Genomic DNA, 20,341 nt, shown 5'->3' with positions numbered 1-20,341 from the left:
TTGCTTTTCACCTGTAGCCCACTTCTTTGAATGTGATTGAATACATTTGAAAACATTTAATGTCTTCTCTTTTTTATCTCCTAGGGAAGTTAGGTTTGTCCATACACTCAGGTGAACTAGCTTTGCTAGCACTCCAAAGTGGGAGTAAAAACCAGCTCCGGAAGCTTTCTCATCAGGGTCAATTTTTCAAGCCTATCCCTGCAGTGACATATGCAATCTCCTCCTGGACTTTGAACTTGGATAGCTAAGGATGACTTGTTAACTTTCTTCACAGATGTGCTCTATAGGGTTTTAGATAAATAGATAAAATAAAGTGTGATAAAATAAATAAAGTGTGACAGACAAATCCTGTACAAATAGGGAAACATTTTACAAGAACTAATTTGGCTGGTTTTTAAAAACTTTATTAAAGCTAGCAATGATGCTGAGACCTGGGCAAAAAAACCTCTGGACTAGGTTGGTAGGATTGTTGCTGCTTCTTTCCCATGAGCTGTACTTGTAGTCCCAGTTGAAGGCAAAGACTTGTACTGGTACATCACTCAAAAGGAACTGGCATAGTTAAAGGGTTTTACTTGCTTTGCCACTCCATGTGGATGGGACAAAAATTCAGGCTTTCACTTGCAGTTTTTCAATTTTGCAGGAACTAGCCTTATTTTCCTGGGCTGCTGTTACAGTTGTTTTCTGACACTGGATTCTCTCTTTATCCTTTTTTTTTTTTTTTAATGGGAATGGAAAGCTTCTAAAACTCAACTGATGAGGAACGGACATCGAGAAGAGAGAAAATGACAAACTCCTTAAAATTAGGGAGGGTGTTCCGCAGACTAACATTTTTGAGGGAATTTGTGCCAATTAAAACAAGAAAATGAAACAAAATATCTTTAATAATAGGACCAGAAAAGAGAAGTTGCAGATCATAGAAGTTCCTTTCAGGTTTTGTAAGGAAACATGTCGTACAGTGTTAGGTTATGGCAGTTGCTGTGTATTAATGTAACAAATCAAAGGCACAAAATTGACAATAGTGGGTGTGTCAATTGCAGAAACCGAAGGGAGAGGATTTATTATCCAAACACTCCCTACTCCCTGCCTTGGGCTTTGGAAATCATGGCTTTCACACAGAAGATTTTTACTTGAAGGAAGAAGAAAAAAAGAAAAAACAAATACTTAACTCAGAAACATTCACATTTAGGTTTGCTGTGTAAATCCTTTGAGTGTAGTTAATCTGTAGTAAAATCTTGCAGCAGAGGGTGGGACTACCCTATGCCTTCCCATTTGGAATTTCCTTTGTTATTTGATATGTAAGCCTCGTTCATGCATAATCATTTAAAACATAAGACTGGAGATTTTCTGGATTAATTTATAGACTAAATTGTTCTCAGCTCTGTTTGTTTGCAAAGCAGAAAAACAAATTAGATTCTCAAATGAAAATTACTTAGAAATAAGAAAAGTATTTGCAGAGTATATGCATATTTCTCTATGCATAATGTAATTGAACTTCCCTGGGATAAAATATGAACAGACAGAAAACTTATTTTAGTACAGTGGGTTTGAAAGGCAGCCATTTATGGGGCTCAGTTAAACAGTTTACCTAGGAGTGGAACATTTTGAAATCGGTTTAGTTTAGTTTTAGTTTACATAAAAGGAAAATGTTCAGTACTTAGCACAATGTACATCATTTTGGTATTTCCAAGATGCTGTCAGTTTACTTTGAAAAGACCTCCACAGACATCAAATGTGGTTTGCTGAGGAGCTGAGTCTATTTCACACATTGATATGAAAGTGGAAAATTTTGTTGTGCACCACCAACAAAAAACATGCGGTTCATTGTGCTACTTACAAGAATCATTTAAGAGACACTCAATTATTTGATCTTGTAGATGGGGGAAGTGCAGTTTTTTACTACTCCATTGGAGTACATAAGCAACGCTTTAAATTTTGAACTCCTAGTTATTTCCAGAACTGTATCTTGTTAAAAAATGTACAAGTTGTACAGGTAAAACATGTAAAAAGCTTAATCACCTTTTTGGCTTTCTAGGGATTCCATTTCAGCAAAGAATTTGTTCTTCTATTGAATATCTTGTGAAAGAAACTGACTTCGTGGAAGGAAAACTATTTTCCAATACTGTATCTGTGGAATAAATATGACATGACTACATATTTCACACAACCAGTATTCCTTGGTGTGTGATTAAAGACTGGTTTGCAGCCAACTGTACATTCAGTGCCTGGTGTCTCTGGGAGATGGTGAGCAACTGTAGTGGTTAGGCCTGTTATTGATAGTGGCACCTGCTGTTCTGTAGTTGAACTATTGGATGGGAAACCTTTATATTATAATTGCCAATGGAAGCCAGCTTAAGCTAGTGGGCAGTTCTGTGTCTCATTACCAGTTCTCTTCAAATTTTTCTTACTTTTATTTCAAACATAAAAACGTCCCAGATTCACATTGATTCCATTCACATTGATCCCATTGATTCACAAGGGATGTTCTGTTCATTACGGAAGTAATGCCTAACTATGCCTAACTTTTCCTAACTTATTACTTGGTATGTTAAAAATAAGATGGAAACATCAATCAAATATATCTTTTCTCCCATATACTGCATATTTACTTGTGGTTTTCTTTACATGTGTAATATAATTGCTTGTAATTGCTAAATTCAATTACATATATGTATCTTTCAGCAAGCTGCACATTTTTTCTTTATTTTCATGGTCTAGAGATGAAATGACAAATGTGTTTTCAAAGAAAAGAAAACGAAGATTAAGAAAGAAAGAAGGAACAACAACAACAACAAAAAACAGTCTAACACATGAATTGCTTATCTCCCAGGCACGTTTGCTTTTTAAATATCAACAGTTTGATGCTGCCCAGAACAGTGGAATGTGAGACTTTCCCACTGAAGTAGGTGAATGACCAAGCTATAAGGGCACAAAGAGTCATGATAAACGGAATTTATCCTGCATGATTTATGGGTCATATGCATACCATCTCCAAATATGTGACATACACTCTGCATATCACTATTTAATACAAGCTTTCATAATGTAGCAGTGAAAAGTTGAGAAAGATGAATATTAGTTACTGGCCACCTCTGCTGCTAAAACCATAGTAAAGAACTTACAATTGAAACAGGGAGAGCAATAATTAGTGGCCATTACAATTATTTGTAGAGGATTTACCCGAGTCTCTGGAAACTACCTGTTTTCTACTTTATTGTGCTCTCATACTCTGTCAGCAACCTATATGGAAAAGTTCCAGGATGCACTATGCAGTCATTTTGCTACCAATATCAGCAGCACTCAATGCCAGTAGCCCTCAGATCTTCCTCACCTCATCCTTTTAACCAGTGTAAGAATTCACCGGGCTAACAGCTTGAACAGTCAGAGGGGAAACTCACAGAACAATTCATAGGCCGAAACATAACTGCTCCCTGAAAAGCTTCTTGTTGAAATTATCACCTCTCAGATGCGTTAACCGGTATGCCAAAAGATGAATAAAATTAAAATTGAAAGAATTAACAGATAGGGAGAAGGAAGGAAAACTAAACAAGCTATTAAAAACCTATAAGAAATTTCTTTCTTTCCTAATCATTCAGGTTCTCTCATTTGTGATTATGAAGGACAGGTACTATTTGTACTGTATTTAGAGGTGTGAAACCATAAGATTATTTGCTACAATTGAATTACAAGTGAAAATAATTGACGTTACATGCATTCATCTATTTCCCATGGTTGTTTCACTGCACATTTCATTGTGCAGTCTGGAGGATGGACTAGTGAACACCTGTTATGTCTTCTGCTCCCCAGTGTTCTGCAGAATGTGGTGATGGGGTCCGTACACGTTCAGTGGTTTGTATGACCAACCATGTCAGCAGTTTGCCTCTGGAAGGCTGTGGCAATAACAGACCCTCTGAAACAACTCCCTGTAACAATGGACCCTGCGCTGGTAAAGTGGAGTGGTTTGCTGGGAGCTGGACACAGGTAAGCTCCACATCTAACACGCGTTTGTTTTCTGTTGGCATTTTAATCCTTTCCATACAAGGAAGATCTGTGCCATAAGGTATTTCTGCATCTCTGTGGAATGTTTGGATAAATGTTGTTTTTTGTTTTTTTTTTTTTTCTTCTGTATTTTACTGAGATAATGTTCAATGTTTCAGGATGGTTCTTTTCCTCTATACCTTAATTTTTGTTTCTCATCTATTGACCCAGTATATTTATAAAATGAGAGACATCAGAAAGCTGCCCAGCATATTCAAAGGAATGCAAAAGTAAGAGATTTACACCTATTAAGTTAGATCGTTTGTGATGGATACCTGTGGGATGTGTATAGGCAATAGCCAAAGGATGCACAATAAGACAAAAGCAGTGGCTAAAACCAAAAGTTGGCTTCTGTTTTGCTGTGCTGAAGTTTGTGATGATAAGTGAAATGAATTAGTGGCCAGTATCCTGGTGCTCTTTCTTTACGGTAAATTATTTCCTTCATCCACATCTCAATGTTCTTTCTCATTCTTACTAAACACTTCTGCTGTCAGGAGCAAAGGAATTTCAGAAGCTGTCAGCTGGTGCCCAGTCATTTATGTCCCTCTAATTTAAGTAGGCTCTAACATAACCCAGAGAGCCTTTTGGACTGCTGATACCAGCATTTCATCAGGTTGTTAGGGAAAAGTCTCTTGGCTGTGCTGTTAACTCACTGCATTTCAGATTGCAGCTGGTAAGGAGTTGGAAATTAAACTGGTACAGCTGAGATGGAGATTACATGCAAATGCTTCCAAGTGTAAGTGATAATTATTTGTGTTGTATGAGAGTAATAATAAATTCAGATTTAAAACATACTTTGCTGCAGTTTTAATAACTGGTAAAGTCTGGGCCTTGTTAGTTACACTTATCCATGCAGGTGAATAGGAACTTTGTACCCTATTACCATAGAGAGAAATGTACACTAAGGTTATCCTAACTCTCCCCATTCTGTACTGAATAAGAAAGTTTCTTTCCTTTACAATTTCCTGTTCTTTTAAGCCTAATTCACCTTCTTTCTTTGTATGAGGTTGCATTCTGTTTGATGCATACCAGTTATACAAAGTGTTCACTGTGTAGTATGTGAAAGAAGTGCCTGACAACGTCTGTTCTACCAGCCAAATCCTGACTTTAAATACCATAATGAAAGCAGACAGTCAGTAGACCAAAGCAGGGAGCATTGGTGGATGACGTTTTGCATTGTGCTCCATTAGAGCTGAGGCTAAGTGTTAAGATAGTGTCTGTTGGAAGAAGTGCTAAAAGAGAGCAGTGACAGAGATGTTCAGTGTTAAAGAAAATGGAGTTACATTACTTACTGTAGAATTTATTTAGGTGCAGTCATCTTGAGGTTTTTCATTCATCTCAAAAGTTTTTATGGGTATCTGGTAAAGGGATTGTAAATTCCACACAAAGTATTAAAAATAGTAATAATAACACTTGATTGTTTTAGGTTAGAATAAGCCTTTGAAAATCATGGCCCTTTATGCAACATAGAAATCAATATAGCACTGGAATAATCTTCTAAGAAAACATTTTAAAAGTGCCAGTAACAATGTTATGTGTGCATTTAACCTTTAAATGGGCAATAAGAGTCTGTGAGAGTAAAATTTGCTTTTTGGAATTGGAACCAACACTGCATCACATCGATATTTGCAAACACAAAAAGAACACCCTGGCAGATCAAGGCATTTTCTAAAAACCACACCATGTGGGGATTTGTAAAACTGCAGAACTGTGCTCTAACCTTATAACCTCAAAGGTTCAGTGCATGCAATCCTGCTTCGGTCAGAAGCAGTAACACTGTATATGGAGAAAGTAAGTTATGCTCCTCTTTTTATTAGAAAAATTAAAATCAATTTCCTTTTGTAGCTACAGGTAGATGAAAGTTCTAGATTTCTCTAAAAGCACAGTTGTAGTCATATCTCTTATTTTTAACAATAATTAGAAAAGCATTTTCAGTCTTTTGTACCATTTGGAATAAAAATGAATAGAAGTACAGTTTACACTGTAAGCATTTCTAAGATTTATAATTAAATGTATAATACCCAAAACATATAGTCATTATTCACTTGATGAATTAAGTCATTACTATATCCTGTAGCATTTTCTTGTACTAGTTCCTAACTGGCACTTCTGGGTACTATGGTAGTACTACATAAATATAATAACAACCCAAGCATTATCTAGGCTACTATTCTGGGTCTGAGGGATAAAAACCCTACGGCAGGTACCAAAGGAATGTTTTACCCTGTGCCCTTCTCCTTAAGTCATACATATGCCAGAGATGGAAGGAAAGATATAGTTAACTTTACTGAGGAAAGAGCCTATTAAAAGAAGGAAATAAATTTTGTTTGAAGGTGTCTTAATATGTATCCAAAAATAGCAAATAAACAATGCTTTATAAATTTAGGTGATGAGTATTAATTTAAAGGGCAAGTATATGCATCTGTATGCATGAATGTTCTTTTATTTTAGGAACAAATAACATGGACAAATAAGTTACTTCAGAACCAAGTTGAAGAACCTAAGTAGAATAACAAATTCCACCATTTTTTTGTTCTCTGATACAGTGCTCTATTGAATGTGGCAGTGGAACTCAACAGAGAGAAGTAATTTGTGTTAGGAAAACTGAAGGCCATTTTGATGTTTTGAACCCCTATGAATGTTCATATTTGGAAAGACCTCCCAGCCAGCAATCCTGCTACCTCAAACCGTGTGGATCTAAGTGGTTTCATACAGAATGGAGCACAGTAAGTCTACCATGCTCTTCTACATCTGGTTTTGTTTGATGCATCTTTTTCTATGTATATTGAAAGGGAACACCATTTGGATAAAACTGTTGATCATGAAATAGGGCTTAATCTTTCACAGGAGTGATACTGCAAGGAAAGCATACTCTTCAGCAGCCAGTGGAGTTTATGCTTCATCTTGAGTTCCCTTAGTCAGGAACCTTTGGGAAAATCTTCATTCAAGTGACATAAAAGATAGAAATTTTATTGTTTTCCTTGCTCAGTTATTTGACTATCCCAATGGCAGCTCTAGAAAGTAGAAAAGAAGGTAGAATGTTTTTAACAAAAATAAATCAGCTGAAGAAAAAACGGATTTTTCTTCCCTATTTTGCAGGTGTGTATAGATAGTTATTTGAAGAACAAAGATCCAAATTATGCTCATGGTAAAACCATGTAGATTGAAGTATCTCCTTTGATGTTGCTGGAAATTCTTTGAATTCTTTACTGTTAGTTTAGTTCAAATGACTTTCATTAGGAAACCCATTTTCAAATGTGAACCTGCTAGTGTGTAACCACAAAAGATCCAGACGTACATCCACAGGACACAGCATATATATATATTTTCACTTTCAGAAAGAATCTGCTCTTTTTCAGGCATGGAAGAAAGAAACTGCTAAAAATCAGAATCTGATAGGTATTTAGAGATCACTGGCTACTGTTTAAGTGCCTACTTCCTAGGAATTGTCTTAAAGTCGTTAAAGGTCTAAGCCTTTGTGACCATCTTCTTCATTGTGCAAATACGTATGGTAGCCGAGGGTTTCTGAGATCATACTCTAAGCGTTTTTCAGTTGTCTTTCTGATACTGTTACTGTTATTAATGGAGTATGTAGTATTTCTTACCGTTTGACATGAAAAGAAATGATTTGGAGACTAGTTGTGAGCAGAATAGCAGGTTCAGAGCCCTCTATACTAGGTTTTGAAACTCTCCAGTTCTTATCTTCGACAGACTTCTTATATGATCCAGAATAAATGGCACAGTCCCTTCAGTCATGGAGATTTAATGGTTGGCTAATGCAAAATGCTGGGTTTTGTATATAGTATGTTGTATGTAACTTCTAAATTCTGTCTTGGTTCCATTTAAAGTGCTTAAGATCTCTACAGATCTGAATGGAACGTTTTATTGTTAGATATGGGATAATTACAATATTCTATACAGGCACGTAATGAGTAATTATATTAAAAAAAAAAAACTAAGTGTTTTATTACTGTTTCTGAAGGTCTGTGTCTTTTCTGAATAGCAGAAGCGTTGTACTCCAAAATCAAAGGATAATTCAAGACTATATTATAGGCAATATTTTAGTTTGCTACAATATCTGTTTTTATGTTAGTGATAAGTTGTTTTTATAAAGTTAGGGAAAAAAATATGCCAAAAAAAAAGTCTGAAAACATTCTGATTACTTTGGGGTTATTAAAGTTTCAATAATTATAAATGATCCAGGTTTAATGAAGCTTGTGAGCATTTAGGTCAAACTGGACACTGAGCCAAAACTGAAAGACCTCACTCAGGCAAAAATTTTTAAAGTCAACAGGGGATTTGCTTCAATGTTAATCTGTGTAATAATTGATTTTGAAAATGCCAGGACAAGCAAGTACAAAAGTCTTTGGCTTCAGAACAGATTTTCAAGGAACACAGAAATATTTTCTTCAGAAATTAAAGGAAACCTATAATGCTTATTAAAATCGCTGTGCTGAAAGAATTGGAAAATAATTGAGCACTAGACAAAAGGCAATTAAAATGATTCCTGATTGTATATAAATGGAGGTAAAAATGGCAGTGGAGACCGGTGCAGTCAAGTAGTCAAGTCAAAGTTCAGTATAGGAAGTTCTTAAATAAGAAATGTGTGAACCCTGTGGAAAGAGTAGATTTGGGAGATATATATAAATAAGCAGAAGAAAACAAGACTAATTAGACTAACAAGACTAACCAACAACACAAATTAGAGAAGCAAGAAGCTAACAAGTTCAGAAAGGGAAAGATTCTTGCATGCTTTCAGTGGAAGTCCATTATGTTTCTTTGTTCAGTTGCTCCCCCTATAGACAAGAACGTTTTTGAACCTTCAAAGGTAATTTCACCTGTATGTTGAGGACTAGTTAAAAAACAAAAAACTACAGCAGTGGTGAAGTTGATAAAAGGCTGCAGTGATTATATCTGTATCTGGGTTTCAGGTCCCTGTTTTTATCTCTATATTTGCACATTGCATGCAGTCTTCATGAACTTCAGCTTTTGTGTTTCAGTGTTCCAAATCCTGTGAAGGAGGATTTAGAGTTCGAGAGGTACGATGTCTATCAGATGACATGACAACCAGTACTCAGTGTGATCCACAGCTTAAACCTGAAGAAAAAGAACCATGTAACACACAAGACTGTATCCCTGAAATAGGTACGGTAGAGAAACTTTGTGTTTTAACTATGGAACTCCATCTAGTGGATAAAATACCTAATAATCATGCACAAGTTTTAGAGTTTATTTTCTTTCTAAAGTCCAGAGGTTTGTTTTAATACAAAGTATGGCTCTTTTCTGTGATGTGAAAGTAGGTTTCCACTTCTGATTTAAAATGTTTTCCTTGAAGCATTGAAGAAAGTGGCTTACTTTTGAAGTTGCTGAGAATGTGAGAAATCCGCTTCTGTGAAAACAACAAATAGAGGTGTTTTTAAGCAGCCTCCTTGCATTCTGAAATGTTTCTCTTGGCAGAGTCTTTGAAAAACAACAACAAAAAGGTCATGCATCATATACTGTGTTTGGTAACAGCTTCTATAAGAAACAATAACATTATGGATATTTAATATAAGAACATAAATAGCAAAATACTGTTTTTCTTGATTATGAACTTCCAGTGTGGCTTAAACATTTTTCCTCAAGATTTTCAAGCCTTAAACTAAGACATTATGGGCAATTTAGAAATAGTATTTTATATGTGGTATATACACACATCAAATTTTATTATCAAGCATTGAAATTAATCGTTCTTCTCCTCCAGATTTAATTTTAACAGTAACGAGAATGCTAGGGAAAGGAAGATGCGAGTATTTAGAAACAATTTGAACTCGTATTCCACAATAATTATTTTAACAATTAGAATAATTTTTAACATAATTTAAGATAATTATCTTAAAAGCTGGTATACCTGTAGCATTAAAAATACTTATATTGTGCTACTGTTGTTGTTTCTTCTCTATTTAAAACACGCTTGTTCAGAACTGCTCATTTTTACATCTGATCCTAGCACTTTGACATTTTGTCTTTGTCTTAACACGTGTGTGGTGGACAGTGGTCACCTGATCATACGAAAATACTAGCTGTCACTTAAAAAGTGTTTCTAACCCTGTTGGTTGTAAAGGAAAACCTCAAAATGTGAGCAGACCATATTATAGCAGCTTAGAAAATAATGGGGAGTGTTAAGAACACCAACTGTTTTTTGTTTTTTGTTTTTTGTTTGGTTGGTTTGGTTTTAATCTGGTTAATTTCAACCAATCACAACATTTGTAACGAAGGTGATGTTTTACTCAGCAGTAGATTATTTTAATTTAGCAGTTGAAAATTAACATTTGCAGGTTCTGGTGCCATCTGTACACTGCTGCAATAGTTTAGTATCTGGGAATCTAAAAATGAAGTGGATAGAAGTACCTAAGTGGAAATACTAGAAATTTCCTGATCATCTTTATTTAAGCCAAATTTTTCAGAAGGAAAAAAAAATTAATGAACAGTGTATATGGGGATAGGTACATTTAATCTGTGTTTTTGTGTATCTTGATTAAATGTGGAAAATCTTCAATCAATTTGCATAGGTAGCCTATTTTAACCTGACAATGAATGTTTGAATAGAGGTTAAAGGATTTTACACGGTAAAGGAAAGGGGATTGGTTGCCTGTTATTCCACTGTTATTTTCTTCAGTTTCTTTTCTCTTCCTTTTTCTCCACAGATGAGAACTGCAAAGATAAATACTACAATTGCAATGTGGTGGTTCAGGCCCGGCTTTGTGTCTACACCTATTACAAAACAGCTTGTTGTGCATCCTGTACGCGTGTGGCAAATAGACAATCAGGGTTTCTAGGACGCAGATAACAAATACGCTTCTCAAAGCAGCAATGTCAGTCTTCAGATGGAGCTTGAACAGTGTTACTGTTTTGACTACAGCAGGTTTTCGCTTCTTAAAGAGATGGTTTTTGTATTGCTGTGTACATCAAGACACCGCACCATTTCAGTTACACTTATTGTGCAGTTATGTCTTTTTTAAAAAGTTTGTTGTAAAACCATGATCTTTTTAAAGCATTAATTTTTAATGATAATATTCTTTGCACCTGCTCATCGGATAATTATTTTAAAAATATACCAGCCTTACTATTGTGAAATTATTGTTAAAAAAAAAAAATCAGTCATAGGCAATTACTGGAGATATTTTACCAATGTGGATGCAACTGCTGAGTTATTTTCTGAGTGCTTAACTCTTACTTGGTATTTTGGACTGCCTTAAAGTAATAGACCAAATCAATGAAACATGCACATGACAAGCACTATTTTACAGAGAAACCAGCCCCTTGAAGACTCATTCATGTTCAGTTTCTTAGCACACTAATGTATATTTTTAATTACTTCATTCATAATAAATTATAGTAATGGTTAAACTTTTTCACGTATACTTTTAGCTAACTTCCCGTCCTCAGGTGGCAAATATATGCACACTTGACTGCCAAAATGTGCCTTCATATTTAATTCATAAACTCTTGAAGTTATACTATTCTACTGTATGTTTTTTAAAATACATTACCTACCAGAGTGCCATTAGTGCCTAACCAATTAAGCCTTTAATAACTACAGCTGTCAGTGAGATTTACCAGGAAGGTGAGGAGATTTTGCTGATACTTAAAAAGAAATACACAGAGTGATTGTTTCCACTGGCAAGATCTCTTTCCTGTAGGGCAGTTTTTCAGTGAATTGATATCTTGCCTGATGTCTTGTCTCTGCACTATTTTTTAACAACTACCATACAAAAGTATTGTGTCCAGACCTTGTCTGGATACATCACCAGTTTCTGAAGCAACCACCAACAGATGCAGACCTCTCTGCTTTATAGTAGTCTGTTATTCTTGGTGTCAGTAGTCTTTGTGAGTGTAGTAGCCAAGTATTTATAAGGAGATCTTACCTGTTGATGTTCTTCAGGTTTTGATCACTTACTACCACGTATTTGTCATTTTTGCTTCATTCCATGTTTCATCCATCAGATCTTTTAATACCACTCCCTTTATACTACTCAAGAATAGCTTTTCTTAGACCTAAAGTTAGGTGGTGATTTTTCATTTCTGCAATTACTAGACTCAGCCTTAGGATGTGCTGAAGGTAAATAGATCACGTTGTGCAGGGCAGAAGAAAGCTTTTGCGTTATCTGCACATTCTCTAGGTTTTACCTGTGAGGTCTTTCAAATGTGTAAATAAGGCTGAGGGAAGAAAGAAACACCTCTGCTCATTCAACTGTTTATTACAGCATATTGCTTTTAAGTTCATGATATCTAACTGTGCATCTATTTCTAAGGTGCTTGCTGCCTGAATTGAAAAGCAGCTTTAATAATGTATGTTAAGCCACTCCCAGTGATGCGGTAGTAGAGTGATTAATGTGTCCTGCTAATGATTAGAGGCATGTTTGAACTTCATTCTGGATTTGTGCTAGAGCTCATCCCAGATGATCCATCTGTAAGTGTTCATCTGTTTTTATTTTGTTCTTACTGCTTGGGTGGAGACAATGCGGAAGAGAGAATGGGCCGCAGGGAGGCAAAGGTTTCTGGGCATGCTACTTACTAGTCACACCAGTTCATGTACTGGAAGCTACAGGCACAGAAAGGTAGAACACCTCTAGTCTAAAGTCTGCCTTGGATTGAGACAAACCTTAGATTTTTTGATTCAGTCACTTACGAAGAATGTATTTCAGCCATGATGAACTGTAGTGTTTGGCTAAATGAAATTAAGAAGTGTTTCCCCTAAACTTTGAAGTATTTGTGATTATAAACCATTAACGTTATTGGCTGTTTCTGTATACTTTGGTTTGGGCTTTTTCACTGTAATTAATTGATGTAAGCCCTTTAGAAACAGACATGCTAATTAGAAAACCTTCGATTTTAGTTCACAAAGTTTTTGCAGTCCTATTTCCTTGGATTATGAAAATTTATTCATGAAGATAATTTAAAAATTTGTGGTCATATTTTATATTCATTAAGATTCTTGACCAAAGACTGATACAGGGAAAGTACAGCACAAACAACTCTGGAATCCAGTATTTGTAAATACAGATTTTCATCTCAAAATCTCATTGCAGCAAATCTTCACATAGAGTGCATAATTTTTGCTGTTATCTCTTTTGTGCCAAGGAAGTGTGTCCTGTGAGCTAGAGTGAAATACTTGTACTGAAAACCACGAGGAGAATGAAATACAGAGAAGTAATCAGGTTTGCAAACAATTCATAGACAATCTGCTTGCACACACTCTTGGCTGTGAGACAGCAAGTTAGCAAGTAGACAGGTGATCCTGGTCTTCCATAAAATCTGTTGTTATGCTCTGGAATATATGGCAATTGGGTTATTTTACAAGGATTATAATCACGTAGGCTCCATTAAGCTGCCACTAAAGTAAACAATTCATGGGAGCTAATTAAGAAAGAATTTATACATACATGTAGTGCTATAACCCTGTATTACTCCTAAGCTATACAGCCTTGTGAATTTCATGCAGTGAATTATGTTTATAGAAACTATATATTTCTTTTTAGTAAAAGGACAGGTTTCAGATGTATCAGTTAAAAAAAGATTGCATCACCTAACTGAACATCTGGTGATAAGGAAACTACTAAAGTCTTGCTGAACTTAATCATTTATCATCTCTTCTCATGTTTCAGCATAATCAAAATACTTGTTCCTGAAATATGAACTAATGAACCTTTCTTTCAGCACTTTGATGTAGAAGAACTAATATTACCTACACAAAGTAAGTGCTATGCTAGTATTTCACTGTCACACAAAGTACACTTTTGAAATTGTGACTATAGCATTTGTTTTAATAGAGCAGTATACCAATTTAGGATGATGCCTACAGAGGCCCTGATTTTAATTTCATGATTTTACTGTAAATCAGAGGTGGCATTTGCCTATGTCTCAGTCCTAGAACGTGCCAGTGGTCACCACTGAGGGAGGAAGGTGGAAGCAGCTAATGGCTAGTAGAACCTCCATATGTAAAGTGAGAGTAAAATGTGCTCTCCGTGGCTTTTCTTTCCAGTTCATCTCCATCCTGCAGTCCCTCTCTTACACTGACAAGTGTTCTTCTCTTCCTATCTCACCTCCATCCCTTTGTGCTTTGGATGCCAATTTTAAATTTTGCCTGCATTACTGAAAATCCTCAATGGTTTGGTTAAGAATCTGTTAGAAATAAGCCCAGCTATGAAGAGAGCTATATTCCTGCCAGTTCAGTGATTTTTGTGTGTTCTTGTTGGCTAATTTTAAATGCATGATATCAAAATAACTACTGAAAGAGCTCCTGTTCAATGAACCTGTGATTACACAACTATTGAAGTATGTATTGGCCCTTTATTCTCAAATCTAACATATATTTAAAAAAACAAACAAAGAAAAAAACTTTACGCTCAAAAAGTAAAAACTTGTCTACATGGTTTTCTTGAGATCTACACTTAGTGTCTGACTAATCTCTTTCTTAGAGCAATGTGGTGTATTAGGCAGATTATTTATGTGCGTGTCTGTATTTGGAACACAAAACATGACATTTTGAACACTGAAAGTAAACTTCCTTTGTTCTTAGCATCAGTTACAAAATATGTTTGTGGGAGCTATATTAGCTATTGCTTAGAAAATGTATTAAAATTGTACCTCCTAATATCTCAAATGATAAATCATCCAGTAATTGTTTTTAGTATAATTTAAAGGAAACTTCTCAGCATTATAATATCTTAATAGGGTGGGTAAAATTCAGACCTGGTGGAAGGAAGAAAGTTTCATTTAAGAGAACTCACACCAGACCTGAACTTGGCTCTTTACTTATCAGCTTTTAGCAACAAAAAGTTACAAATGCAAGTTCCTAATCTTCTATAACACCATTTACTTTACTGGATTACAAAACAAACTACCACTATATTTGGAGAGGAGGGGAGCTTAATTTTGAGAAATCAGTGACCTCACAGTGACAGTCCGTCATTGCTGCTTGCCCTGAACTATTTCGTCTATGTTGTGTTTGGGTCTCGTGAGACCTAGTCTTGCAATGGCCTTGGCAGGGTGGGTGCATACAAGCTTGTGAACCCCACATTGAAGTCGCTTGGGCTCCACGTGGAGGATCAGGAGGGACTGGAGCCTTAACTCTAAGGATATTTAAACCTGACAAAAAGTGACAAAAAAAAGAAAAAAAACTTTTATATATTAAAAAAAAATGTCTACTTGACCCTAATAATTGATTTTGGCAGAAGGATATACTTTATTATAACTTATTTTGTTGTTATTTGTAAATACAAGATGTTTATGGGAAATATGTATTCTGAGCTGTGTGTATGGAACAAGCCACTGCACCAAAATAATTCAAATATTTAGAATAGGCAGATTTTTATTAAAAGGGACCTAATATGTATTTATTTACATATATCATTCACATTTTGTCCAGCTCTTTCATTATACTAACCCAGCTTTTATGGAATTTTATAGCACAAGTATTACATATATATTTTTGTATATATGTCATACTGGAAATCCGTAATATAATTTTCTAAACTTTCTGATTAGCCAGTTCCTTGAGTGAATTAAAGGAGGAGTAGAAGCAAATTGCTTTCTGACTCGTTCAGGAATATGTATCCATAGCAATGCACCTGAACCAGAACTGTACAGCATCCTTTTCATATTGTATGCATTTTCTCTTTGATGGAAAAATGTTAACTATTTTTGTTTATGACTAATTTATTTTTTATTATTTGGAAAAATAAAGTAATTCAAGATGAATTTATGTGACATGATTTATTTATTATTTGGTTGATTTGTTTGATTTCTTCCACGGTCATTGTTTCTGGAGAACTAAGCACAAGTATCAACAAAGGTATAATGCACTAAAGGAATCCTTGCTCATGTATTGAGGGGACAAAATACAACCATGCTGCAAAAAGGTTCATAACCAGAACTTTGTTAGAGCTTTGCAAAAGGGATTGCAACATCCTGATAGACTGTCCCTAATGGTAATCACATATATTAGAAATGGGAAAGAAGGCCATTTCCTGGTGTTTTGGGAGCTCCTGTGCAGTTTCTTGCAGGTTTCCTCCCAGTATATTCTCAACCATATTGTGTGTTTGTAGCATAAGGCTCTGTCACTTCCGTGTCTAGACTCATAGTGGTTTACCAGTAAAAAATTATCAATGTAACTGCAAAATTATCCAAGCCTGGATGCAGCTGAGGTGCGGTCATACCATACATAAGACGATGTTATACATTGTAAAACTAGTATCCTGGGTGCTGAGGGAATGTGCGGGTGAATGCGTAGGTAGAATCTCTGTTGGTAGCTGCTCAAAGATCATAGTTTTTTCCTCCCGATTTGGCATAAGCAGACTAGTAGTGTAGACACCTCATTACAAATTTTATTATAATTCCACTATAAATTAGTGAAATTCTAAGGGAGGAAAAACTATACCTAAACCTTTTTAGAGATCATCAGTTGTTTCATCTTTCTTCTTTGCTGTTGTGAGAAAATCTGTATAGTTGAAGAAAAGTGGAAATTATTTGTTGAGTTATTTGAGTTTGGATTTTGTTCCTGAATTCCAAATTACTAATGAATAGAAAAGGTCAAATTTGGTAGGCACAAAAGGGATGTACTCCTTAGTAATAAATTAAGAACTGTATGCTGTCAGCATGCCAGAGAAAGATGTAGTTTGTTTTAGAAAGTTCCATGTCCAAGCTCATTCATCAATAGATGTTAATAATGAGTTAGAATGTTAGGATATGTATATGATACAGCAATACATGCAGTGTCTTGGAACTGGATGCTTCTGGCTAAATAAATAATTTTCACCTTTTAATATGTCAGAGCGTTTCATAGTTTTAAGTGCAGCAATCACACAATACCGGTCATCACAGACCAGTACAATCTGAGGGCACACCAGGTGTTTTCCCTCTGCTCAGCCTTCATTTAAACAATATAGTTTATCGCTTAAACCATACAGTGAAGTTGGTAATGCAGTTTAGTCAGTAATGTTAGCATTTTTGCTGGAGGATTAAATTCTCTTTAATTGTGTTTGTAATTTACATCTTAACAAGGTATTTCCAAAGCAGTGTCTGTAACTGTGGATACAGAAGAGAGCCATGCATGCTTCCTGAGGCACTGGACTTCTGGAGCACAGGGAGCTCTCCCGTGGCTTGCACAGGATTGACACAGCAAAGTCTAAAGCTAAAAGCAAAGTGGATTTATCTATTTTAATTTTTTTATTAAATGCAGAGGTAAGATGTTTTTGTTAGAAGGCAACAACTGCTGTTTTCTGTGTGGAGCAAATGCAAGGAGTAAGCCTTGGGTTGTAACCCGGCAGTTCTCTCCTGGAGGCGTTGGGCAGCTGTTTCACCCTCCCTACCCACCGGCTGAAACCACCCACGTCTCGTTGTGGTGCTTTTAATGCCTGCGGTACGAGCACTGAAAAGCTGCCACTCTTTGAGGAGGGAAGCGCAAACGTGTGGAGTATTACTGCAAGCTAAGTTCGTGTAGCCTACGGACAACACTTCTACACTACAAAACCTGAGTAACTTCGTGCCCGTGAAAAAATCAATTGCAAATCAACAACTGTCCTTTCTACCAGGGGGCAAAGCGCACGTTAACTTTGGCTTTAACGCTGCCCACCGAGGCAGCCCCGCGCCCCAGGAGCGGGTCGGGCAGCACCGGCGGGAAGCCGCGGGCCCCCGCGGCCGCCTCGTGCCCTTGGCGCCCAGCGGCCGGCCCCACCGCGCCAGGCCGCCCCCTCAGGCGAGGCGCGGGCACGCGGCGGCGCGACCGTTGCGCGACCGTTAGGCGGCCCCGCCCCGCGCTGTGGAGAGGCCGGCGGGAGCCCCCGCCCCGGGCGGGCGTTCGGGAAGGCCGCCGGTGTCGGCGGGGCGGGGCGGGGCGGAGCGGGGCGGTGCTCCTCCTTCCCTCCCTTCCTCCCGCCCCCCCTCCCGGCAGAGCGAGCCTGGTAGCGGCCAGAGTTCTGTCACGGCTGCTGGGAAACGCGGCGCTCCTCTCCCCCTCTGGGCGCCGCAGGGGCTGAGGCTCGTTTCTGTAAGTGCGTGATGGACACTTGTCTCGTTAAAAAAAAAACAGAACTTGGGTTATTGACCCACAAGCTTCCTTGATAATTAATTACTCGAGTTTCTACCAGAAGTTCTTTACGTTTAAAGTAAAAAATAAAAGTAAAAATAGTAAGAGGAGCAAATGCAGTACTTGTTTTCTCATCCGCGTTCAGAAGCGGTACATCAGCCCCCATGAGGTGACCCTGAAGCGCGGTAAGGCTGTCAGGGCTTTCAGGTCTGGGTAGTGAGGAAGGTTTCATGTTTTCACGTGGTACCTGTTTCTGGCACTAGACAGACGGGGTTCTCCATGTCCCACACCTTGTGTGAAGGGCAGACCTATTGCATGGCTGCCTGTCCTGAGATTAATATTACAAAAGTTAAAGTTAGGTAAACTGTGGGATTAACCCCTCTAGTGATGAGTTGTCGAATGCCATGTGCAGATCTTTAATGCCTGACTCCACACCCTGTCTCATCTGTAACTGTAGCTAGCCACAAACTTGTACAAGGAAATGGGAACTGAGGGGAAACATCAAGGGATTATTCATAACATAAAGTCAAATAATTGCTTTTAAAAGAAGCAGAAAGAAAAAACTTAATTTTGGCTCTCTGCAGATGCAAGTTCCAATAAGGAACAAATACAGAAAGTCAGTGGTATTTCCTGACCTATTTTCTAATATAAATAGACTTATGTGAGCATTGATTGAGAATGTATTGTAACACCTATCCATAAAAAAAGTTTAAAGTTCTTCACTGAACAGTTGAGGTTGGAAGACAGATAATCTACTTCAGCCCCCTGCACCAAACAGGCTTAGCTACAGCAGGTTGCCCAGGGCTGTGTTCAGTCAGGTTTTGAGTATCTCCAAGAATTGAAACTCTACAACAGGCATCCCTGGGCAACCTGTTCCAATGTTCCACCACCCTCACAGGGGTTTTTTTGTGTGTGGGTTGTTGTTTTTTTTTAACATTTTCTTAATTTCAAATGGGATTTCTTTTGTTTCAGTTTGTGCCTACTGCCTCTTGACCTGTCATGGGGCACCCTTGAGAAGAGCCTGGCTCAGCTGTCTCCAGTCATTCACATTGGTAAGATCTCCCCTGAGCCTTCTCTTCTCCACATAGAGCAGTCCCAGGTGTCTTGGCCTCTCCTTGTGTGTGAGCTGCTCCAGTTCTTTAATTATCTTTGTGACCCTTCATTGGACTCATTCCACTAAGTCTACATGTGTCCTGTGCTCAGATTGATCCTTGTACTTGATCCTGATGACGTACACCTTAATATCCTAAGTGAGCCAGTTGGAGCAGCACACACAAGATACCCTTCTCTGTAATGACATAATCAAATCCAGCTAGTGGGAAGCAGTACTTTTTAAAACAAACAAACAAACAAACAAAAAACTGTTGTTGTACCTACCACACGACTAAGTGATGAAAAAAGGATCCAAAATTAAGGCAGTAAATCTATAAAAGATGTTCTTAAAACATGTACTTAACAGCCTGGGAAAGAAGGTGCTGAAATCATTCAGCTTTTTTAGTATCTCTGTTTCTTTTTTAATTTATCCCACTGATTTAATATTTCTCATTATAATTGGCCATATGCTGGTAGTCAAGACTTTGGTTACAGATAATTGGATATACAATAATAAAAAGAAGAATTGTGACTTCCCAGAGGCCTTGTTAAAAACACATGGATACCATGTTTATGCTATATAATCTTTTGTTTAAATATATTACTATTCACCATGCTGCTATATTAAAAAATACGTTGTATTGCAATGGTAAGTGTAAAGAGATGGTTTTGAGCAGATTGGTGCAGCTCTTTGTTTTGATCTTGTTTCCTGGTTTCCAAGGTGTGTTCTCCTTCACTGTATCAGCAGTCCCTCTTTCCCTAGGCAGCAGGTTAGATGCAAATGAACAAGTCTAGTATGTTCCAAGAAGATGTCTGCTTTTGAATCCTGCTGCTAGATTTGTTGCTGCTAGAAAACAAAGGAAATTACATCCTTCTTGGGCTGCTGGTTTTGAAAATTCTTCTGTACTTACTAATTTTGCATTTGTGTGTAACACCGTGAGAGGCTTGTATGAGGTGGCTGGTTGCTACTGACTTTTACAGGAGTTACTTTGCAAACCTAAGTGCTGAACGTTCTCTGATAGAGCTTTTATCTTGCACATACTTCTCTAAATAAGGTTGAGAACACTTTTATGTTTAACTAACTCAGATCATTTATACACTAGATGGCTGAGGAAAATAAGACATAAGTAAAATTGTAATGGACCT

General features: G+C 37.1%; 1 protein-coding gene across 9 annotated transcripts in view; it reads left to right on the top strand.

Moving 5' to 3' along the window:
• The window catches only part of THSD4 (thrombospondin type 1 domain containing 4), a 301,256-nt gene extending 285,479 nt beyond the window's left edge, over nucleotides 1-15,777 (top strand). For all 9 annotated transcript variants that reach the window (XM_080608031.1, XM_080608030.1, XM_080608032.1 and 6 more), the window contains 4 exons: nucleotides 3,805-3,978; nucleotides 6,582-6,761; nucleotides 9,036-9,180; nucleotides 10,722-15,777. In XM_080608031.1, coding sequence (XP_080464157.1) covers nucleotides 3,805-3,978; nucleotides 6,582-6,761; nucleotides 9,036-9,180; nucleotides 10,722-10,864 — 642 coding nt within the window. In that variant the 3' untranslated portion in view covers nucleotides 10,865-15,777. The remainder of the gene's footprint in view (nucleotides 1-3,804; nucleotides 3,979-6,581; nucleotides 6,762-9,035; nucleotides 9,181-10,721) is intronic.
• The last annotated feature ends 4,564 nt before the right edge of the window (nucleotides 15,778-20,341 follow it).

The sequence above is a fragment of the Anser brachyrhynchus genome (genome assembly GCF_964034855.1).
Source record: "Anser brachyrhynchus genome assembly, chromosome: 11".
NCBI lineage: Eukaryota > Metazoa > Chordata > Aves > Anseriformes > Anatidae > Anser > Anser brachyrhynchus.
The sequence above is the reverse complement of the archived record's forward strand: the minus strand, read 5'-3'. Positions and strand labels throughout refer to the sequence as shown.